Source organism: Physella acuta, unplaced genomic scaffold (genome assembly GCF_028476545.2).
Source record: "Physella acuta isolate Inbredline_101_S28 unplaced genomic scaffold, ASM2847654v3 ptg000794l, whole genome shotgun sequence".
NCBI classification, from domain to species: Eukaryota; Metazoa; Mollusca; class Gastropoda; family Physidae; genus Physella; species Physella acuta.
In genome coordinates this window covers 316,215-340,220 of record NW_026732312.1, presented here as the reverse complement: position 1 = coordinate 340,220, position 24,006 = coordinate 316,215, and the positions used below count along the sequence as shown (strand labels likewise).

Sequence of the window (24,006 nt, the reverse complement as noted above, 5' to 3'; positions counted from 1 at the left end):
CCCCCCTAAAATGACGTCACACCTCAGCCTACAACCCCCCTTCCCCACCCCCCTTCAAAATTGCTGTTGAATTTTTCTTAAAACATCAATATTTTTCAAAAAATCTTGTCTGAACTCCGTCAACATAGAGTATTTTGATCAATTCCTATTACAATTTATAAAAACAGTTTTCTAAAACGCGAAATAGAGGGGGGGGAGATGCCACCGCCCATGAATCCTCCCGCCTACGCCTATGTATAAATAAAATGCACTCGTTGGCATTAAAAATTTAAAAAGTTAGTAGGCCAACAGGCCCTACTTTCGGGTGAATTGTTTCATTTATTGCATCAGCAGGTTGTGACCCAAACAACATTCATAGTTTTTATGTAACCTCAAATTATGTTGAATGGAGAAATTTCGCATTTTATTCTCTCGTCTTCCATGTAGATCTACAGATTTCGATTGCTTTATTAAATTTAAAATAGCAGCGTTGTCATATTCAAGGCTATTTTATAATGATTATTCTACCTCATCGAAACAATCTGCAACAGTTATTGACATGTCTCAAAACGTTAGTGAAAATCAAAATAAAAAATTCTATAAAGTCGTATTGACTGGGGGTAAGCTTAAGAAAAAGAATAACATTTTTTATTTGACTTTTTTGTTTCGACTTCTGGCTTTTTCGTTTTCGTGACACCAGTCGCTAGATTCTAGACTTAATCTAGATTTTCTTGAGTGTTGCCTTCCATAATAGAGAGGCTGCTAAGTAAACTAGACCTTCTACTAACTAACTAGTACTAGATCTAGATCTTAGATTCTAGATTCTACTTACTACTTCTTAGTACTTAGATTCTAGTAATAGATCTAGATCTAGTTACTAAGTTAAAAGTTAGGGCCTAGATCTAGAATACTATTACTAAGACCCTTACGTCTAACAACAGTAACAACTCAACTAGATCTAAATAACTAGTACTAGCATCCTAATTAATGGCACTAAATGCAATATTGAATAATGAGTTACCTCAGTAAGTACCATTCATTTTTTATTAAATTAAAGTATTAAAATTTTAATGAATATTGAGGTCATCCATAAATCATAAATGTGATTAAATTAAATGATGTCACGCTTTTTTTGACGATTTTTACCTCCCTCCCCTCTGTCACACATCGTCACAAAAAGCCAGATTCCCCCCCCCCCCCCCTAAAATGACATCACACCTCAGCCTACAACCCCCCTCAAAATTACAGTTGAATTTTTTTAAACAGCTATATTTTTCCAAAATCTTGTCTGAACTCAGTCAAAATAGAGTATTTTAATCAATTGTTATTAGGTCCTACAATTTATTAAAACAGTTTTCTAAAATGCAAAATGTCTAAAATTCGTTTTCTAACATTGCTTTTTTATAATGCAAAAGTGTGACATTGCACAATCTGAACCCCCCCCCCCCCCCCCTCATCACACACCGTCACAAAATTGCGGACCCCCCTCCCCCCTACGAGTGTGACGTCATTTATGGACGACCCCATTTTAAGTTATTTTAACATATTAGCCATTAGGCAGATTAGGGGTAGTCCATAAATGACGCCACACTCTTAGTAGGGGGGTCCATAATTTTGTGACAGTATCAGTATGTGATGAGGAGGAAGGTGGGGGTTTAGATGGTGTGACGTCACACTTTTGCATTATAAAAAAGCAATGTTAGAAAATGAATTTTAGCCATTATTTCGCATTTTAGAAAACTGTTTTAATAAACTGTTAGGCCTATAGGAATTGATCAAAATACTCTATATTCTATATTGACATAGTTCAGACAAGATTTTTGAAAAATATCGATGTTTTAACAAAACTTCAACTTCAACTGCAGTTTTGAGGGGAGGGGGTTGTAGGCTGAGTTGTGACATCATTTTAGAGGGGGGTCTGGCTTTTTGTGATATGTGAAGGAGGAAAGGGGGGGAGGTAAAAAATGTTTTTAAAAAGCGTGACGTCATTTATGGATGACCCCTTAACTATAACAGCAATGATTTATTTTAATATTTAGGCCTTTAAGTTAACAATAATTATTATTAAATCCCTAATTAAGTAATACTATTTATTTATGTAAGTAATTTAGGCATAGGCCCTAGGCCTACTTAAACTTTATGCACTAGTCTAATGCTCATCTCTAATGAATTTTTAGTTCTTACTAGATCTAGATTCTAAATTATACTAGATCTAGACTTCTAAGGACAAACTATTTTTTGGTGGTGATAAAATGATATTGGCGTTAAATACAGTGCAGGAGGAAAATACGAGAAAAAAATATGTGACATTACCTGTAGAATTTTATTATGGTTAAGAGGTCATCCATAAATGATGTCACAGCCATAGGGGGGAGTGGGGATTCGGAAATTTTATGATGAGGGGAAGGGGGTTTAGAAAGTGTGACATCACACTATTGCAGTTTTTTAAATTAATCTTAGAAGCTGAATTTTTAGCTGTTAATTCATGTTTTAGAAATCTTTGTAAATTGTATTTGAAATGGATTAATTAAATATACAATATACTCTATGTTGACTGAGCTGAGTAAATATTTAAGAAAAAAAATTGATGCTTAAAATAATAAAACTGCAAGTTTGAGAAGGGGATTTTAGGCTGAGGTGTGACATCATCATCACCTCGCCGTTTTGCATCTCATAAGATTCCCTGCAAATGAAGGGATGGTGTGGTCACCATTCTGCCTAGCCACCTTTACTTTCCCCAACGTTAGTCAAGAGCTAGTAGACCAGGTATAAATAATGAACAGACTCGAGTTTGAGATCCAAACTGATGACTTTCAGGTTAGCTGTCTAGCGCTTTACCACTCAACCAGACCGTCCCATCATCTGTTATTATTTCAGTTAACCAGGTGTTAAAATTAAATATGTTATAGAAGTGAATTTCTACCATAAGGCCATAAATAAAGGGAAAAATAAAAGCCATTATATGTGGTTGCATGTTTTTGACTCTGACCAATTTGTTTTATCTAACTGAAATTGAATAGCAAACAAAGCATTATCAATATTTTGGTTTTTTAATTCTGATTTAAAATTATTTTTAATGCAGGTCCATGTGGGGGTAAAACTACAGGTCAGATCAGGCTTGGAACGTTTTTTGAAAACTTAGGATGGAAGGTAGCATTATTTCATTAGGATGGAAGGTAGCATTATTTCATTAGGATGGAAGGTAGCATTATTTCATTAGGATGGAAGGTAGCATTATTTCATTAGGATGGAAGGTAGCATTATTTCATTAGGATGGAAGGTAGCATTAGTTCATTAGGATGGAAGGTAGCATTAGTTCATTAGGATGGAAGGTAGCATTAGTTCATTAGGATGGAAGGTAGCATTGTTTCATTAGGATGGAAGGTAGCATTATTTCATTAGGATGGAAGGTAGCATTATTTCATTAGGATGGAAGGTAGCATTATTTCATTAGGATGGACGGTAGCATTATTTCATTAGGATGGAAGGTAGCATTATTTCATTAGGATGGAAGGTAGCATTATTTCATTAGGATGGAAGGTAGCATTATTTCATTAGGATGGAAGGTAGCATTATTTCATTAGGATGGACGGTAGCATTATTTCATTAGGATGGAAGGTAGCATTATTTCATTAGGATGGAAGGTAGCATTATTTCATTAGGATGGAAGGTAGCATTATTTCATTAGGATGGAAGGTAGCATTATTTCATTAGGATGGAAGGTAGCATTATTTCATTAGGATGGAAGGTAGCATTATTTCATTAGGATGGAAGGTAGCATTATTTCATTAGGATGGAAGGTAGCATTATTTCATTAGGATGGAAGGTAGCATTATTTCATTAGGATGGAAGGTAGCATTATTTCAGATTTTTTTCAAAGAAAATGCAGTTTACTTGAATGACTGGTTTCCAAAAATTTTCGTTCATCCATACTTCAAAACACAAAGAGCAATGAAATCAAATTGTCAGTCATTTCAAACTGTTATTTCAGGTATATCGCTCCCCAGAATCAGCTTTGGCCTACCTGAGGTGAGTTTTTAAAAGCTTTTTATGTAAAGTTAGATTTGAATGGGGGTAAAATTGTAGTGTATACTTCTTATGTTATGATGTATGTTAAAACTAGTCTATTCTACTTTCAGTGGAGGAGTCAGGTTTCAGGAGTTAAACAGAGAACAAGGTAGGTTATGGCAGTGCTATTTGTATTATTATACACATAGTTGTGTCCAATCATAATAACAGGTGTGTTATAGAACAACATTATACATTGTTTCTGTGGTATCTCAGCTCACTCTGTTTTACTAGCTTTATTCATGCATGTAACTTCCCTAACACCTTGTCCTTGCGTTACCTTAACTGACATTTCAAGTTTCAAGAAGATATCAAATAGAAATTGATAATCCAGTTCTTATCTATATCTCTTTAACCAATATTTCAAGTTTCAAGAAGGTATCATATAGACATTGATAATCTAGTCCTAATCCATATATCTCTGTATCCAATATTTCAAGTTTCAAGAAGACATCAAAAAGACATTGATAATCCAGTCCTAATCCATATAATCTCTTTACCCAACATTTCAGCTTTCAAGTTTCAAGAAGACATCATAAAGACCATGATGGTCCTGTCCTAATCTATACATCCCTTTACCCCACATTTCAGCTTTCAAGTTCCAAGAAGACATCATAAAGACCATGATGGTCCTGTCCTAATCTATACATCCCTTTACCCAACATTTCAGCTTTCAAGTTCCAAGAAGACATCATAAAGACCATGATGGTCCTGTCCTAATCTATACATCCCTTTACCCAACATTTCAGCTTTCAAGTTCCAAGAAGACATCATAAAGACCATGATGGTTATAGAAGATACATTCCACCATCTGGCAGCAGTCAGACAGAAGAATGTCTTGTTGATCTGTGATAGGGGCGTCATGGATGGCTCAGCATGTAGGTCAGAGGTCAACGTGTTTAGTTGTGTGTTTGTTGATATGACCAGAGTTTCTTTTGGGCATCTCTTCAGGGTGGCACTGAGTCCGCCCCCCCCCCCCCATCCAAACACACCCACTGTCCTTCCCTCCTCTGTGAAAAATTAAAAATCTCCCCATCCACTGAGTACAATGTCTGAATGAAACACTGGATATGACCATAGATTTTCTTTCATCTTGTATTGGTTTGTACAAGATTTTGATAATGAGGCAGTGTATCAAAATAGTATGCTGAACAGTTGAGTATGTATAAAATGGATGAAAGAGACCACCTATTTACAATGATAGTCTACACTAATAGCAGATTTATTGTTTATTAATGAATATATTCTAGTAATAATCTGTTAATAATATTTATTAATGAATATATTCTAGTAATAATCTGTTAATAATATGTTTCCTTCCTCTCTACTTCACTAGACCTGCAACCCGGTGATTGGGGCAAGATGAAAGAACTAAATGGCTGGAATGAGGTGAACCTGAGAGATAAACGCTATGACCAGGTATGGTGCTGTTCATTTTTAGTCAATCCTTATCTCAACTGTGCATAAACTTTGACCCCTCCTGTGTAACTAAAAAAAAATGACAACCTTATTTAACAAGACATGTTCTCTTTATTAAGTATAAATTTTGTTCCATATAGTTCCCCTAATTCTTCTGTTATATCGTGCAACTTCTGTGTGTGAACATCAAAAACTGTTCAGTACATTAGTACTGCTGGTAGATCTCTCACTTACGTGTGGGCTAAAGCTGTTTCTGGTCCTCTAACTGCAGGTTATTCATATGGTGTCCTCATCCAAAGGGGCGGAGGCTTTCTACTCCACTGATGGTCACATGACCAGACACGAGGACCTAGAGGATGCCAGACAGCTGGACTCTGTCACAGCTGACGTGAGTGGATGGTTTGTTTGTCTGTCTGACCATAGTGATCAACTGTACTGACCACTGTGTTGGCACAGTTCAACTGTACTGACCATAGTGTTGGCACAGTTCAACTGTACTGACCACTGTGTTGGCACATTTCAACTGTACTGACCATAGTGTTGGCACAGTTCAACTGTACTGACCACTGTGTTGGCAAAGTTCAACTGTACTGACCATAGTGTTGGCACAGTTCAACTGTACTGACCATAGTGTTGGCATAGTTCAACTGTACTGACCATAGTGTTGGCACAGTTCAACTGTACTGACCACAGTGTTGGCACAGTTTAACTGTACTGACCATAGTGTTGGCACAGTTCAACTGTACTGACCAGTGTTGGCACAGTTCAACTGTACTGACCACTGTGTTGGCAAAGTTCAACTGTACTGACCATAGTGTTGGCATAGTTCAACTGTACTGACCATAGTGTTGGCACAGTTCAACTGTACTTACAGCAGTGTTAGCACAGTTCAACTATACTTACAACAGTGTTGTATTTTCTTTTTGTTAAAACATTGATGTTCTATTTGATCTGACATAATTCCTCCACCCCCACAGGCCTGGGTAGGCCACCCCTATTATGATGTGATTGACAACTCCACTGACTTTGACACTAAAATTTCCAGAATGATTGCTGTAAGTAGATTACATTCTCACTCTTTGTTGCACCAGGTTGTTCAATAATTAATATACTAGATTATTTAAAACTTCTTGTTCATAGCAACATATTTAAAAAATAAGATTTGTTTAATAAGATAATGTTTAAACAAACAAACAATGATACACATGTGTAATATTGAGACACAAATGTGATGTATTCTAATGTTGAGACACACATGTGATGTATTCTAATGTTGAGACACATGTGATGTAATGTTGAGACACAAATGTGATGTTTTCTAATGTTGAGACACATGTGATGTATTCTAAATTAGAATACATCACATTTGATTTGTGTCTCAACATTAGACTAATGTTGAGACACAAATCAAATGTGATGTATTCTAATGTTGAGACACAAATGTGATGTGTTCTAATGTTGAGACACAAATGTGATGTGCTCTAATGTTGAGACACACATGTGATGTGTTCTAATGTTGAGACACAAATGTGATGTTGTGACACAAATGTGATGTGCTCTAATGTTGAGACACAAATGTGATGTGTTCTAGTCTTGAGACACAAATGTGATGTGCTCTAGTGTTGAGACACACATGTGATGTATTCTAATGTTGAGACACAAATGTGATGTGCTCTAATGTTGAGACACAAATGTGATGTGTTCTAATGTTGAGACACAAATGTGATGTGTTCTAATGTTGAGACACACATGTGACGTGTTCTAATGTTGAGACACACATGTGATGTATTCTAATGTTGAGACACAAATGTGATGTGTTCTAATGTTGAGACACAAATGTGATGTAATGTTGAGACACAAATGTGATGTGTTCTAATGTTGACTCACAAATGTGATGTGCTCTAATGTTGAGACACAAATGTGATGTGATGTTGAGACACAAATGTGATGTGTTCTAATGTTGACTCACAAATGTGATGTGCTCTAATGTTGAGACATAAATGTGATGTGATGTTGAGACACAAATGTGATGTGCTCTAATCTCTGCAGGCAGTGTGTGCCAGGGTTGGAATTGATGCCCAAGACAGACTGGCACCCAACAGCATCAAGAGAAAGTTTTTGGTCTCATGTCTGCCTACTGATGAGGTAACTGGCTACTTACATCTCAAATGTTTAAGGCTTTGTTTCACCTTGTTTTTGTTAGCATAACGGCTGGCTTGTGGGCTAAAATTAAAATGAAAAAAAAAATAGTATACATTTTGTTAAAAAATCTATCGGCTTTACAAACGGGTATATTTGTGTGTCAATTTGATAGAATTTAATTTGTAGATTGGGCTTGTGTCTTTTATTTAGTTTCATAGTAATGGCTTCCACCAAATATATTTTCTTTTTCACTCACAAGTTTTCTTATTGATCATTTTTATCTCATTGATTTATCCATGTTTATCTAGCTACATGTAACGCCTAATCTCATCTAGCTATATGTAATGTTGTCTAATCTCATCTAGCTATATGTCACTTCTACCATTGATATTGTCTTATCTCATCTAGCTATATGTAATGTTGTCTAATCTCATCTAGCTACATGTCACTTCTCCCATTGATATTGTCTAATCTCATCTAGCTACATGTAACGTTTAATCTCATCTAGCTATATGTAACGTAATCTAATCTCATCCAGCTACATGATAATTCTATTCCAGGAGTTCCCCCACTACCAGGAGTTTGATGTCATCCATGATTATCTAGTTACCCCCAGCAGAAAGATGCAAGCCAGACTTCGGAAACGTGGCCAGGCCAGTAGGTCTAAATTTTCAAAATAATTCAACACTGACCAGCCCTGAGACAAGATTTTTGTCCAATTAACTTTTCACCCATCCAGTGACGTCATTCCCTTCCCCTTCTTCTCTCCCCTGGCACTGTGCCTTTCATTATTGCTTTAGATAGAAAGTTTGATCTTGTCACATGCCCATACCAACTAAGTTTTCTTATTTTGGCATTTGTGATTTTTTTCCCCCCGACTTAAATTAAAATGAGCTCTTATTTGAACATGTTATTAACAAAAACTGCAGTACATTTCAGTAGAGCTTTCTTTTCTTCATTCTGTTACATCTGATTTTATACCTACATGTTCTGAACTTCATTTTGATACAATGCTTTTTTTTGTTCTAGACAACTGGACCTACTCACATACGATACGTCGTCCTGAAATCAATGATCAGAGTGTTGAGTTACGTATGCCCATCTCAGAGAAAGACTATCAGGTTTGTGTCAAACAAATTATGGAATGATAAAATAGGATTGTAAAAAAAGATTGCTGACATGTACACCCTTCACACATTAAGTTGTTAATTAATTTATATATTTCTGATTTTAATTAATTAATTTGTATATTTCTGATTTTAATTAATGAATTTGTATATTTCTGATTTTAATTAATTGATTTGTATATTTCTGATTGTATTTACAAACTGGCTCCCTTGGCAGACAACCACCCCTGCCCCAGCACAGCTATGCCACTTGTTCTGATTTTAGGTTTTTTGGTGGCTAAATATGTGGGTTGAATGTTAACCCTGACCTTGAACCTCTCCACAGATCCTCATGGCCCAGCGTGATGACCATCACTACACCATTTACAAGACCCGGCGCTGCTTCCTGTGGAACAATAACTACTACCAGCTGGACATATATAAGGAGCCTGCTCCCCCAAGGTAAGGCTCCCCAGCTCCCCCAAGGTAAGGCTCCCCAGCTCCCCCAAGGTAAGGCTCCCCAGCTCCCCCAAGGTAAGGCTCCCCATCTCCCCCAAGGTAAGGCTCCCCATCTCCCCCAAGGTAAGGCTCCCCATCTCCCCCAAGGTAAGGCTCCCCAGCTCCCCAATTGTAAAACAGCCCAGCTCCCCCAAAGTAAGGCTCCCCAACTCCCCCAAAGTAAGGCTCCCCAACTCCCACCACTTCCCTGTGGTTAGGTTTACCAGTTCCCCCAAAGTAAGGCACCCCAGATCCCCCAATTGTAAAACAGCCCAGCTCCCCCAAAGTAAGGCTCCCCAACTCCCCCAAAGTAAGGCTCCCCAACTCCCACCCTCCACCACTTCCCTGTGGTTAGGTTTACCAGCTCCCCCAAGGTAAGGCTCCCCATATCCGAAAGTGTAAAACAGCCCAGCTCCCCTAGGTATAGAATGCAATATTTTTGCTTGTCTGCATTCTATGCTGTTTATTAAAAAATAAATTAAATTAGAATGGGAAATATTTAAAAAATAATTATGTTTTTACTTTTCTTGTTGAAACACATTTTAGATAATTGTTCAGATTACCTGTATTTGTTTAGAACAGCTGATGTAATAAGCTTATGACCACTGCCATAATTTGTTTTGAGCAGCTGTTGTGATTAACTTATGACATCATCCATGATATATTTGAACAGCTGATATTATAATGAACCTCTGACCTTTGATTTGTTTCCTCAGGTGTATGGGCTTGTTGATATTAGAGGTTTTCACAACAGAAAGAAAACAGCTAGCATTGCCAGATTTTCTTCAAGTTGAAAAGGAAGTGACTTATGACCCCAATTATTCTATGTTTAACATGTCTATAAAATCGTGAGTTTAGTTCACCCAGAGAACAAAACAAATTGTAAATATTAGGTCATTATATTTATTGATTTGTCATAGCCAACTGTTCATCAGGGTAGGCTCTAACACTTCAGCTGTAGTAGAGAGTAGTGTGTTTGTAGTGCTTCACATACAGGGCATTAGGGTTGTAGCATGACCATATTTACATGGCTAGTTTTGTAAACTGTACAGATGGTATTTTTGTAGAGTTGTAACTTGTAAGGAAATTATGATTGTTGTAGTTTTGTTAGTTGTTGTATTATGAATGTAGTGTTACAGTTTTGTAAACCTTATTTTCTTCATCTTCTTCGTTCTTAATTATTAGTGTTGAAGGGGATCGAGATTTATCTGCCAGTGGGTTTGAACTCGAGACTTTGTTCGAATTTACCAACCATGAGCTTTTTGCCGACTCGACCACGCCTCCAACACAATTAAGCGTTACGTGTCAACTGGTTATGCGCCATTGAGGCCATTGACTCCGATTTCAGCCTGCTTTTCTTTTTTGGATTTGCTTCCATAGCCTTTGTCCAACCAAGAACAATCTACAAGGCAGCAGTTGTTTAATTTTGGAGTTGTCTCTCCTAGAAGAGTGGCTGTCCCCAGCTAACGAGCCTCATCTGCCCGAGGGTTCGAACTCGAGACTTTTCGGTTTAGCAACCATGAGCTTTACCGACTCGACCACGCCGACCCCCTTGTAAACCTTATGAAAGTTTTGATTATAGTTTTGAAAATTGTAATGACTTTGTGTTCATAGTAATTTATTCTATTGTATTAGCTCTAATAATGGATTTAGTAAATTTGTTGTGGTGCTGTATTCTGCATGAATGTCTGAAAGTAAGAATCCAATAAAGACATTATTTTGTAAAGCATTTCAATTTTGGTTTTTACCATTTTAGTTGTTGCCTTGTGTATTCTGAAATAGGTTGCTTCATTAATTTTAGGTTGTTATATCAAGTATCAGGAAATAATGTAGCCATCAGTCATAAATCCAAAATTTTATGTTATCAGTTATGTGGCATAATCTATCTTCCAACCTATCTATTTATATCTAATGCATCTTATCTGTAACTATAAATACATAAACATACATATTAACTACACATACAGTGATCTACACCTCACCCTATGAGCCTACAAAAGTTACGGCTAAGCAGCAGTTGGTCAGTCCTGTTGATTGCCTTTCAATGTAATAATTTCGTCGTCAAAGGTTTATACTGATTTCACCCTTTAAAAAAACCTTGCATTTTTCTGTACCCCACTGTCATTTACACTGTCTATCAATAGAAGAAATAGTAACATTCAACTATTTACCAGAACTACAAGAAACAAAGTAATTTCCTGGTTCGAGTTTGTGAGACGACCTTGAGTCTACCCAGCTCTCATGGGTACCTGACTCAGGGAAAGTAAAGGCGGCTGGGCAAAGTGCTAATCACAGTGGTTACAGAAACTGTGAACTCTTCTTCATCTGCCCCATGAAAAGTAAATTTCGAAAGGGACTTTAGAACTAACAAATGAACAGAATTATAATTCCAGCGAAATGAAGCTTTTTTTCATCAACCATCTGAAAACATTTCAAGTCAAGCTTATAGATCTGGTACTATTAAGTTACGTTTGTTTGAGATGCTTGATTAAACCTAGAGAATCTAAGTGTCTGTCTACATACACTCCGTACACAAGGGCACACTATAGCAGCCGCACCACACAACACCCAGGCTAAATGCTGAGAACCGGAAGTGCCCATTTGTCTCGACTTGAGAGTTATGATAGCTGGCCAAGACTGCAAGCGCGTTTGACCTCTTCGTGTGTCCTACTACTAAAGGTCCCCACCAAGTAGCAGTGTCAGTTTGTTGAATCCGTACTGTGGATACAACTTTAAAAAAGTACATATTTTTAAAATCTAATACTTTTACGGTTATTGGTATAATTGTGGTATAATAACATTCTAAGTAGGCTCGAATAAAAATGTTGGTAGGGCAATATAATATGCCAATATTAATAGTATTTTATAAAAATAGATACATTATATATAGACCTATAAAGCTATAATAAATAAATAAATAAAATATAGCCTATACATATATAGATCTATCTCTCTCTATATATACATATATATATATATATATATATATATATATATATATATATATATATATATATATATATATATATATATATATATATATATATATATATATATATATATATATATATATACATAAATATATATTTGTATATATAATATATAATATATATATATATATATATATATATATATATATATATATATATATATATATATATATATATATATATACATAAATATATATTTGTATATATAATATATATATATATATATATATATATATATATATATATATATATATATATATATATATATATATATATATATATATATATATATATATATATATATATATATATAGGCTATAAATAAGATAACAAGTTGTCATCGACCGACTCTCCCACCTTGACCATTACCCGTACACTGCAGATACGTACTACGTATCATTTACGTACAGATTCGATATCATTTCTTTTTGAAGGTAAAGACGTCTATTAATCAGGGCCTATGCCTATGCTGCCTTTCTCTTTCAGCATTTACGATCCCTACCCCCCCCCCCTCCACACACACACACCCCATCCTTAAATTTTTAAAAGATTAGGTAGTTCTTTGTTTGTTTGAGATAATCACACCTTTTAATCTATTAAATAACACCCCCACCACATTTCACCCTGTTTAATTTTATTAACAGCAAACCAAAAATAATATTTCAAACCACATTCTCAGAAAACCAAAATGTCCCATTCCCAAAACGCCAAAAAAATTCTGTAAAAACCCACCGTAACAACGGCTAATAACTATTTGCCTCGTTTCAGAGCCGAAGATCAGTTTAGCCAATTGGAATGTCTCAAGCCAAGGACATGTCTAAAGAGATTGACCTGGCGGAGCTGATAGAGCTCCAGAAACAGCGCGAGCAGATGGCAGTGGAGGAGAAACTCAAGGCTAAGATGCGGCGTCAGATCCGTATCTTCAACAAGGAGAAGTCCATGTACACCAGGAGGACGAGATACGAGATTAGCAAGCAGAGGTCAGGGGTCAATCGTCAGCCACACTGCTGATTGTGGGGGTTGCTGGTTGTTTTGTGTTGATTGTGGGGGTTGCTGTTTGTTTTGTGTTGATTGTGGGGGTTGCTGTTTGTTTTGTGTTGATTGTTGGGGTTGCTGTTTGTTTCGTGTTGATTGTGAGGGTTGCTGTTTGTTTTTGCTGATTGTGGGGGGTTGCTGTTTGTTTTGTGCTGCTAGTGATTGCTGTTTGTTTCTTTGCTGATTGTGGCGATTTTTTGTGTTTATTGTGAGGGTTGCTGTTTGTTTTGTGCTGCTAGTGATGATTTTTTTTTTTTTTTTTTTTTTTTTGACGGTTGCTATTTTTATCGTGTTGATTGTGAGGGATGCTGCTTATTTTAGTCTAAAAAAAATTTGTGACATTTAAATTCAAAGTAGAGAAATTTTTCGCTCTTCAAAGGATTTAATTTAATTTAATAGATATTTTTAAAATTCAAATTTAGAAGGTGTACATAGTACTTACAAATAACATACGTTTTTCACAATTCCGATAATAAATAGAAAAGTACACGTTTGATTTCTGGTAGTTTTGAGCACGGTGACGGATTGAGATGTGAACTGTTTGAATTTGTTCGGTCAAAGTGTGAACCTTTACATCAGACCATGGGTCTAGGAGTCCTCAATGTATCTAACATCGGTTAGGCTAAATTTAAAGACATGAAGAAGTAAACACCTTACCTGTTTCAGGCGCTCGCTGCAAATTCTGGAACTGGAGCGTGACGTGGAGCTGGACAACTACATCGCCACGCAGTCCGAGGCCATAGAGAACAAGTACAAGAAGGAGGAGTGCGTCGTGCGGGACCTGGTTAGCACCACAGACGATGTGAGGCGTCTGCTCGCTAAAGAGATTGAAAGCACGAACGTTCTAGATACCGAGGTAGGTCTGGGTCAGGACATGGTGGGAGAGGTAAGGTACGCAGGGGGTCGGGCTTTGGTCAAGTGGACAAGCATGGTTGTACAATTCACATTTCCTGTGTACACAAATGGACACCAGCCGTACCTATGTAAAAAAAAGTTAAGTTCCCTTTTTCAAACCTGACGGTCTATAAGGCAAGTGAAGTAGAGTTCACTTATTTCTGTGACCTCGGCACGTGAAGAGATAGTTTGGTCAGCACTATGTTTTTCCCTAACATGTGTTGGGTACCCATCAGAGTTGGGTGGACTCAGGGACTGTCTACTGACTTGAACCCGGATTCGAACTCGAGATTTACGGGTTAGCAGTCCAGGTCTCTACCGCTAGACCACTCCGTCCCCTCGTACCTATGTAGGCCACACCAACTGTTAGACCAGTCTCACCTATGTACACCAATTGTGGGACCACCCTCACCTATGTACACCAATTGTTAAACCTGTCCATCTATGTACACCTAATGTTAAACCTGTCCATCTATGTACACCAATTGTGGGAACACCCTCAGCTATGTACACCAATTGTGGGACCACCCTCACCTATGTACACCAATTGTGGGACCACCCTCACCTATGTACACCAATTGGGGGACCACCCTCACCTGTGTACACCAATTGTGGGACCACCCTCACCTATGTACACCAATTGTGGGACCACCCTCACCTACGTACACCAACTGTGAGACCAGTCTCATCTATGTACACCAATTGTTAAACCTGTCCATCTTTGTACACCAATTGTTAAACCTGTCCATCTATGTACACCAATTGTTAAACCTGTCCATCTATGTACACCAACTCATTATTTCTGTCCAGGTCCGCCAGTTGGACGCCAACAAATGGGAGCAGAAGAAGGCGGTGACACAGAACGCCATAGAGAACTCCAAGTTCAGGCTGCCGGACAAAATGAAGATGGAGAGAAGGATTGAGTGGGTGAGTGAAGGAGCACATCGTTTCGTAGTGAGGCATCATCAGGTCACAGTGAGACATCATCAGGTCATTTCATAGTGAGATATCATCACATCAGGTCATAGTGAGACATCATCAGGTCCTTTCACAGTGAGACATCATCAGGTCAAGTCATCCCCACACTAATTGTTGTTTGTTTCTATCAACTTCCCCGTCCCCCCTCCCCCCACAAACCCCCATGGATGAAATAAACCAACACATCCCCAGGCAAGCGGCAAGTACCACAGCCAGCTGTACAAGAACAAGGAACTGCAGGATAAGATAGACAGCGCCATTTTCCTACGGGACAAGTTCATGAACGAGGAGACGAAGCTGGTCAAGAAACTGGAGGAACTCAACAAAGCCGTCACGACCACCATGAACGAGACGGCCGAGATTTATGAGCAGAGGTCAGTTGGGTTATCCGGGCTTTTCGCTGATTTTAAATTCAAATGACCGATGGACAGGTGGGTTATTTGAGGTTTTTGCTGGTTTTAAATTCTAATGACCAATGGACAGGTGGGTTATTTGAGGTTTTTGCTGGTTTTAAATTCTAATGACCAATGGCCAGTTGGATAGTCCGTGTTTATCGCTGATTTTTAAATTCTAAGACATAAGTACAGTTATATTGTCCGGGTGTTTTCAAAGCATTAGACACTGAACACAATGTAAAAAAAAAAAAAATCAGCAGTGGCGTAACATGAAAATAAAATTAAACACTTTCACTTAGAGAAGGCTGTTTTTAACTAATAACAAGACAATAATTCGGATTTCATACGTTGAAATATAGATCTACACCAGGGTTTTATAAAGTTGTTTTTTTTTTTTCAAAATATGACAAACAAAAATTCAAAGAGCCTCCAGTGAGGATTGAACTCACGACCCCTGGTTTACAAGACCAGTGCTCTAGCCACTGAGCTATGAAGGCCACACATAAACCGGCTACAGAATATAAGATTATGTAACGGACCTTTCGTTTACAGGGGAGATAACGCTATAAAATTTTAAAAATGAGCTTTAGTCAATGGCTACATTCCCTTGAATAGTGTAACTTAAGGATAAAAAAAGTAAAAAAAAAAACAACTGGTTATATGAATCAGAATAATTTTTAGCAGAGTATATTTCCTTGTTTTAAAATATATTTGTTAATAATATTGTATGCATCAGGAATTTTCGTGAAACGGTTCATTACACTATATCATTCTAAAAAGGAATTTGTAAACAATTAAAATTGTATGCATCAGGACTTTTTCAGAGACCGTGCGGAAGGCACGAAGATCAAGGTCAGGGAGCACCTGGCAAAGGTCAAGGATCAATACGAGCGCGAGCTGTTGAACATTAGCCTGTCGATCAATGACGACAAGAAAATGGAGAACTTCATGAGGACCAAGCACAAAGACATCACGAAATACCTGCACATGAAGCGAGAGAAGGAGTTGAAAGATGGTTTGTAACAATCTCCCGTAACAGTCTCCCTAACAATATCCCTCGGTGACTATCCCGTAACAATATCTTGTCACTTGTGACTATCCTTTAACTATATACATTAACTATATACTGTGATAATATAATGTGACAATATATTGTAAGAGGTATAGGCTGACTGCATACCGTGACTTGATACTGTAACAATCGCTTGTGAAATTTAATGTAACAATTACTGTATAAGTGTATGGACAGACCATTCGTCAACACCCAGCACTACTCCTTTGTGCACACCACACATAACTCTCTTGTATGTGATCAGCACGCCCATATAGAACCACACATAACTCTCTTGTATGTGATTAGCACGCCCATATAGAACCACACATAACTCTCTTGTATGTGGTCAGCACGCACATACAGCACCACACATAACTCTTGTATGTGGTCAGCACGCACATACAGCACCACCCATAACTCATGTATGTGATTAGCACGCAATTACAGCACCACCCATAACTCATGTATGTGATTAGCACGCCCAAATAGCACTACACATAACTCACTTGTATGTGATTAGCACGCACATACAGCACCACACATAACTCTCTTGTATGTGATTAGCAGGCACATACAGCACCACCCATAACTCATGTATGTGGTCAGCACGCACATACAGTACCACCCATAACTCATGTATGTGATAAGCACGCACATACACCACCACCCTTAACTCTCTTGTATGTGATTAGCACGCCCAAATAGCACCATCCATAACTCTCTTGTATGTGGTCAGCACGCCCCTACAGCAACCACTGATAATTTTGTGATCGCTGCGCCCTTTCAGCACCACCCATAACTCTTTTGTATGCGAGAGGGTGAGGGGGCTCCGGTCTGATCTGTAATTATCGCACGTCAGCTGCCTGCCTGTGCGTGACGTAACGTGTAGACAGGCCGCTGACGTCATCTAACCGACCCCCGCAGTGACGGAAATGTTGAGCAAGAAAGACAACTTCACCCAGGCCTTCGACACCATCAAGGAGGCGACGGGGAAGGACGACATCAACCAGATCGTGGAGGATTTCATCGAGGCGGAGGAGGACAACTTCAGCACCTTCCTCGGGATAGGTCAGTCGCTGACCTTGACCCTTTGCAGAGGCGTAGCGAGGGGGGGGGGGCGGGGGGTGCGGACCGCACCGGGTGACGCCATTTAGTGGGGGACACCAAGGCAAAAAATAGTAAAATATATAGAAAAAAACTTTAGGGGGGGGGGGGTGCAAATCGAAAACTTGAGGGGGGGGGGTGCAAATCAAACATTTGAGGGGGTGACACCATTAAGTGCCGCACCGGGTGACACCCTACCTCGCTACGCCACTGACCCTTTGTTGTGTGATGTGTTGTGTCCTTGAACTTCCAGTCTAGGTCTACGGTGGTGTGTGGCGAAGAACCAGTTGTCTTAACCTTTGAACTTTAAAAAGTTCATTCTCTATTTGTTTAAAACACAAATCTTAAACTGTTTTTTTAAAGAAACAATTTAATTTTAAATAATTTTGGTTGTTCGTTATCACGAGCTGAATAAGTAGGTCATGTGATTTTATTTTGATGTCACCGTGTCAAATCTGGGTCTTCGCTACACTGTCGTCGATTCAAAGTTACGACATGTTTATTTCTTTCACAATGCTCTACGATATCAGCATGTTCTAGGGTGGCTGTTATCGTTATTTATGTCAGCATTGTTAGGCTTACAATTAATGGTGATATTATTGATGCAATTATTGATGACATTATTGATGCAATTATTGATGACATTGTTGATGAAATTATTGATGACGTTGTTGATGAAATTATTGATGACGTTGTTGATGAAATTATTGATGACGTTGTTGATGAAATTATTGATGACGTTGTTGATATCGTTATAATATTATTTCAAATATCATTTTTATTTCATTATTAATGTAATTATACTTGTGAATATCGATAACAATATTGATGTCATTATAGATGTCGATGCTGATGACACTATTAATGACGGTATAGATGTTAGTATTGATGACTTTATTAATGACTGTTGTGACCTTGATGACTTTATTAATGACTGTTGTGACCTTGATGACCTTATTAATGACTGTTGTGACCTTGATGATTTTAGGAGAGATCCTTGATGAGAACGAACGCCTCCGATCGAAAATTCGCGATTTACGAAACGAAAATGTTAGCATGGAGGAGAACAATCTGGAAACTTTGGCAGACACGGCGGTCAACAACCTGGAGACACAGGTAACTACAGGTGTGACAGTGGGGGGGGGGGGGGGGAGGGCTGGTATGTGTATGTGTATGTCACTGTAAACGTACGAATGTGTATATGCACTCTGAACATACAATAAGACAGAAACACACACACACACATCCACACACAAATACCCCCTGTTACAAACAAACACACACATACACAAAGGCCGCACACAGACCCACATACAAAGATACTTAGCTTGACACACAATGACACAAACACACACATGCAGTGCCACACCTATATACACATACACACCCATACACACACGCTCACACAGACACACAATGACACAAACACACACATGCAGTGCCACACCTATATACACATACACACCCATACACACACGCTCACACAGACACACAATGACACAAACACACACATGCAGAACCACACCTATATTCACATACACACCCACACATACACGCTCAGACAAACATACACACGCACACACCGTACACCCTCACCGACACAGACACCCCTACCCCTCATTTCACCCACCTCTCACCCCCAGCCGTCACAGACACCCCTACCCCTCATTTCACCCACCTCTCACCCCCCAGGCCCGGATTGAGTCCTACAAACTGAAGAGTGAGGCGTGTCAGAAACGTCTAGCCGACCAGAGTAAAACGGTGGATGAGTTTACGGGCTACATTCAGAATATTATCAAGTACGTTCACATGCTGACCTTGGTGCGATCAACCACATGACCTTTGTTTGCTAATGACCTAACGACCTCTATTTGATAATGACCTTTAATTTATACTCTCAAAATCTTTCATTATTAGCATCTGACTATTGTTCTTTCACATAGTTCGGTAGTGATCTACACATCTCTGTCAGGCTTATTGCTTAAGACTATTGTTCTTTCATATAGTGCTGTAGTGATCTAAAAATCTGCAATGCGTATGCTATTTTTGTTATATATCTAATGACAGAGATCAATAACCATAACAATAACATACACGACATAACTTTTAAAGGGGAAACAGCGTCAACTTTATTAGAATTATTGATTTTAAAAAATACGAATAGATTGGGTGACGACACAAAGGCTTTAGTTCAATTCTGTTTTTTCTACGGTCTATTGGGTGATGGAGGTATATGAGTGAATGTGTTGAATGGTCGATGACTTACGAGCTTTAGATAAAAAAAAATGGATGCTGTGTTGTGTGCAGTATGATCAAGTTGGAGAAGGTGGCATTGGGTGACTACATTGAGAAAGATGGCTCCATCAAAGACAGGAACCTGCTTGGTGTCATGACAGCTATTGAAAAGGAACTTGCTGACCAAATGAAGGATTATTATATGGTGGAGTTGTCGGTAAGTTGAGTTTGTGTTAACTTGGTGGAGTGGGTGGAAAGTTGATGGAAGTGGTTGTATTATGGTATATATACATATATATATATATATATATATATATATATATATATATATATATATATATATATATATATATATATATATATATATATATATATATATATATATATATATATCAGAGTTTACGCACACACAAACACATAATACAGATTCGCATTATCGTCATTGATGTCAAAGTTACGTAACTCTTGCTTTCTCTCTAACCAGACAAGGGCGGTCATCAGGGGTAAGCCTGACGTCACACCGGATGAAAAGATGATTACACGCATCCCATCATTCCGTATAGGGCCCCACGCCCCGCCCAGAATCATCCCATCGAACCTCATGTAAGTATCGTGTGCTTAGATACCTCGCGCCGTGGTGATGATACAGTTGTACTTTAAACTTAGTTATCTCGCATTATCCACAGTAAGCAGTTTCTTCTCTCGAGGTATATTTTTCTTGCACACCTATCTTCCATTTAAATTGTTTGTTTAAGTGGAAATTATTTACGAAGCAAGATTTCGGCCTATACAATATGTCTAGTTTGAGGAATTTATATATGATTATTCTTTTTAATCATATAGAAATATTTTAAAACATTAAAGTGAAAAGTATTATTATGCTATTGTTTATTTATTTAAGCTGAGTTTACGTGTAAAAACTGGGATTTTGAGAAATAAACTTAGGTAAACTAGGGGCGAGGTTTTCAGTCGTACTTTTAAATTTTAATTATTTTAATTATTTAAATTTTTTAAGCCGCTTTTCAGTAACGTTATCGACCTTTTCGACATTTAGAACAACCCCCTTACACTAAGAACTATACAGAGCTAGTATTCAACGGAATTGATTGGCATAATTATCTTTTAATTACCAAAGTAACAAACATGTAAATTGTTTTTGAAAAATGTTAAACTCTCGAATCTGTTCGTTCACTGTGTTAACACAATTAACAGCACAGTCTAGTCCTCGGCTTCAATACATTTTTTTTAGTAAATAATTAAAATTAAACGTAGTATGGTGTAAAGGGGAAGAACCTATTATCTCCAAATGTGTCACTGTATCTTCACTATATACCTATGGTGTCTTTAGAGTTTAAATGATATGTTAATGTTAAATTGTGTGTGTGTTGTTTTGTTGTTCTAGATTTGAATGATGTGTTAATGTTAAATTATGTGTGTGTTGTTGTTCTAGATTTGAATGTAGTGTTACTGTTAAATTATGTGCTGCTGTTGTTCTAGATCTGAATGAGGTGTTAACGTTAAATTATATGCTGCTGTTGTTCTAGATTTGAATGTGGTGTTAACGTTAAATTATGTGCTGCTGTTGTTCTAGATTTGAATGTTGTGTTAACGTTAAATTATGTGCTGCTGTTGTTCTAGATTTGAATGTGGTGTTAATGTTAAATTATGTGTGTGCTGTTGTTCTAGATTTGAATGAGGTGTTAACGTTAAATTATGTGCTGCTGTTGTTCTAGATTTGAATGAGGTGTTTACGTTAAATTATGTGTGTGTTGTTGCTGTTGTTCTAGATTTGAATGAGGTGTTAACGTGAAATTATGTGCTGCTGTTGTTCTAGATTTGAATGAGATGTTAACGTTAAATTATGTGCTGCTGTTGTTCTAGATTTGAATGAGGTGTTAACGTTAAATTTGTGCTGCTGTTGTTCTAGATTTGAATGTGGTGTTAATGTTAAATTATGTGCTGCTGTTGTTCTAGATTTGAATGAGGTGTTAACGTTAAATTATGTGCTGCTGTTGTTCTAGATTTGAATGAGGTGTTAATGTTAAATTATGTGCTGCTGTTGTTCTAGATTTGAATGAGATGTTAACGTTAAATTATGTGCTGCTGTTGTTCTAGATTTGAATGAGATGTTAACGTTAAATTATGTGCTGCTGTTGTTCTGTTGTTCTAGATTTGAATGAGATGTTAATGTTAAATTATGTGCTGCTGTTGTTCTAGATTTGAATGAGATGTTAACGTTAAATTATGTGCTGCTGTTGTTCTAGATTTGAATGTGGTGTTAATGTTAAATTATGTGCTGCTGTTGTTCTGTTGTTCTAGATTTGAATGAGGTGTTAACGTTAAATTATGTGCTGCTGTTGTTCTAGATTTGAATGTGGTGTTAATGTTAAATTATGTGCTGCTGTTGTTCTAGATTTGAATGAGGTGTTAACGTTAAATTATGTGCTGTTGTTGTTCTAGATCTAGATTTGAATGTGGTGTTAACGTTAAATTATGTACTGCTGTTGTTCTGTTGTTCTAGATTTGAATGAGGTGTTAATGTTATATTTGTGATGCTGTTGTTCTGTTGTTCTAGATTTGAATGTGGTGTTAACGTTAAATGATGTGCTGCTGTTGTTCTAGATTTGAATGTGGTGTTAACGTTAAACCATGTGCTGCTGTTGTTCTAGATTTGAATGTGGTGTTAACGTTAAATTATGTGTGTGTTGTTGTTCTAGATTTGAATGATGTGTTAACGTTAAATTATGTGCTGTTGTTGTTCTAGATTTGTATGAGGTGTTAACGTTAAACCATGTGCTGCTGTTGTTCTAGATTTGAATGAGGCGTTAACGTTAAATGATGTGCTGCTGTTGTTCTAGATTTGAATGTGGTGTTAACGTTAAACCATGTGCTGCTGTTGTTCTAGATTTGAATGTGGTGTTAACGTTAAATTATGTGTGTGTTGTTGTTCTAGATTTGAATGATGTGTTAACGTTAAATTATGTGCTGTTGTTGTTCTAGATTTGAATGAGGTGTTAACGTTAAATTATGTGTGTGTTGTTCTAGATTTGTATGAGGCATTAACGTTAAATCATGTGCTGCTGTTGTTCTAGGTTTAAATGATGTGTTAACGTTAAACCATGTGCTGCTGTTGTTCTAGATGTGAATGAGGTGTTAACGTTAAATTATGTGCTGCTGTTGTTCTAGATTTGAATGAGGTGTTAACGTTAAATTACGTGCTGCTGTTGTTCTAGAAAAGATAAAGAGGACGTGGAGGAGGTGAAAAACGTCGGCCTGCTCACCCACGAGGAGGCTCGGGACATCGTGGTCAAGTCAATGTTGGACAAGAAGAGCGGCTCGTCTAAGAATGTCGCCGAAAAGAGCTACCACGATCTACCCTGGATCCACAAGTAGTGACGTCATACCGGACGACTCATCCACGTTTTCATATAAAAGTAAAACACAAAAGGTCATGCCTACAGATCTAAAGATTTTACACGCACATCTTTCATTGCAAGATAGAAGTACAGAGATGTTTCAAAATGTGCAGCTAAGAAAAATGTGCGACACAAAAAAATTCTAAATCACCACCTGACTTATTCACACATACAGTCAGCCGAAAGTGCATTGCCCACACCACAACACTCATATACACATACACACACACACACATGTCACCACACAGTCGTAAAAAATACATTTTGTTATTCAAATGTCTTTTTAAATCCACAAACGCTAATGTTTTTTTTATATTTCAGGAATGTTTTATATAGGGTTTTTTTCTTTGATAATAAATCATTTACACATAAATATTAATTATTTTCCGTTTATTTATTCATACTTATAAATGGAGGACACTAAAAAAATGTTGGAAAGGGGATTTTACGATCGATCATTGCTAGAACGTACTAAATATATTGATTGGTTCTGATCGGGAACATTTTTTGTGCGATTGAACTGGTAAAGTGGGGCCGTTACAGGCAGGAAAATGGCGGGGCTAGAGGCAATATTCCGTGTTCAAACGTTCGTCGTCATCTGTTAAGTCCAAGCAATTTCCGGTCCATGGGACCTGGTGTAGGTTGTATTGTAGGACAGCTGCATTGTACTGCTCACATGTAGTACTGGCCACA

The 24,006-nt window shown here is 37.5% G+C and overlaps 2 protein-coding genes and 1 non-coding gene across 5 annotated transcripts; 2 read left to right on the top strand and 1 right to left on the bottom strand.

Annotated features, from left to right (window-relative positions):
• Positions 1-326: 326 nt before the first annotated feature.
• LOC131951009 (TRPL translocation defect protein 14) lies at positions 327-10,360 on the top strand. Of its 2 annotated transcripts, none has more exons than XM_059313255.1 (13): positions 327-599; positions 3,062-3,129; positions 3,971-4,008; positions 4,119-4,156; positions 4,797-4,925; positions 5,384-5,466; positions 5,738-5,854; positions 6,444-6,521; positions 7,516-7,611; positions 8,169-8,265; positions 8,638-8,729; positions 9,061-9,176; positions 9,929-10,360. In XM_059313255.1, exons 1-13 carry the CDS (start codon positions 386-388, stop codon positions 10,062-10,064), a joined length of 1,302 nt encoding a protein of 433 aa, XP_059169238.1. In that variant the 5' UTR covers positions 327-385; the 3' UTR covers positions 10,065-10,360. The 2 variants fall into 2 exon arrangements, with proteins under 2 accessions (XP_059169238.1, XP_059169239.1); XM_059313256.1 differs by lacking the exon at positions 327-599 and adding an exon at positions 907-1,004.
• A 1,468-nt stretch (positions 10,361-11,828) lies between these two features.
• Positions 11,829-23,675, top strand: LOC131951050 (coiled-coil domain-containing protein 63). 2 transcript variants are annotated; one of them, XM_059313318.1, is made up of 13 exons: positions 11,829-11,952; positions 12,517-12,636; positions 12,971-13,182; positions 13,904-14,093; positions 14,942-15,058; positions 15,302-15,483; positions 16,329-16,519; positions 17,483-17,626; positions 18,651-18,778; positions 19,355-19,461; positions 19,970-20,114; positions 20,382-20,500; positions 23,131-23,675. In XM_059313318.1, exons 3-13 carry the CDS (start codon positions 12,998-13,000, stop codon positions 23,288-23,290), a joined length of 1,668 nt encoding a protein of 555 aa, XP_059169301.1. In that variant the 5' UTR covers positions 11,829-11,952; positions 12,517-12,636; positions 12,971-12,997; the 3' UTR covers positions 23,291-23,675. The 2 variants fall into 2 exon arrangements, with proteins under 2 accessions (XP_059169301.1, XP_059169302.1); XM_059313319.1 differs by lacking the exon at positions 12,517-12,636.
• On the bottom strand, positions 15,929-16,001 carry Trnat-ugu (transfer RNA threonine (anticodon UGU)). Its single transcript has one exon. It is a non-coding gene; the product is annotated as a tRNA-Thr (tRNA).
• Positions 23,676-24,006: the final 331 nt, after the last annotated feature.

What these genes read in the sequence shown, in the direction of transcription:
- LOC131951009 (XM_059313255.1), top strand. Translation starts at nt 386, where the DNA reads ATGGAGAAATTTCGCATTTTATTCTCTCGTCTTCCATGTAGATCTACA. An exon ending in GAGATAAACGCTATGACCAG is followed by an intron (nt 5,467 to 5,737) that starts GTATGGTGCTGT and finishes CTCTAACTGCAG; the next exon opens with GTTATTCATATGGTGTCCTC. An exon ending in CATGTCTGCCTACTGATGAG is followed by an intron (nt 7,612 to 8,168) that starts GTAACTGGCTAC and finishes ATTCTATTCCAG; the next exon opens with GAGTTCCCCCACTACCAGGA.
- LOC131951050 (XM_059313319.1), top strand. Translation starts at nt 12,998, where the DNA reads ATGTCTCAAGCCAAGGACATGTCTAAAGAGATTGACCTGGCGGAGCTG. An exon ending in TACGAGATTAGCAAGCAGAG is followed by an intron (nt 13,183 to 13,903) that starts GTCAGGGGTCAA and finishes TACCTGTTTCAG; the next exon opens with GCGCTCGCTGCAAATTCTGG. An exon ending in ATCATCCCATCGAACCTCAT is followed by an intron (nt 20,501 to 23,130) that starts GTAAGTATCGTG and finishes CTGTTGTTCTAG; the next exon opens with AAAAGATAAAGAGGACGTGG.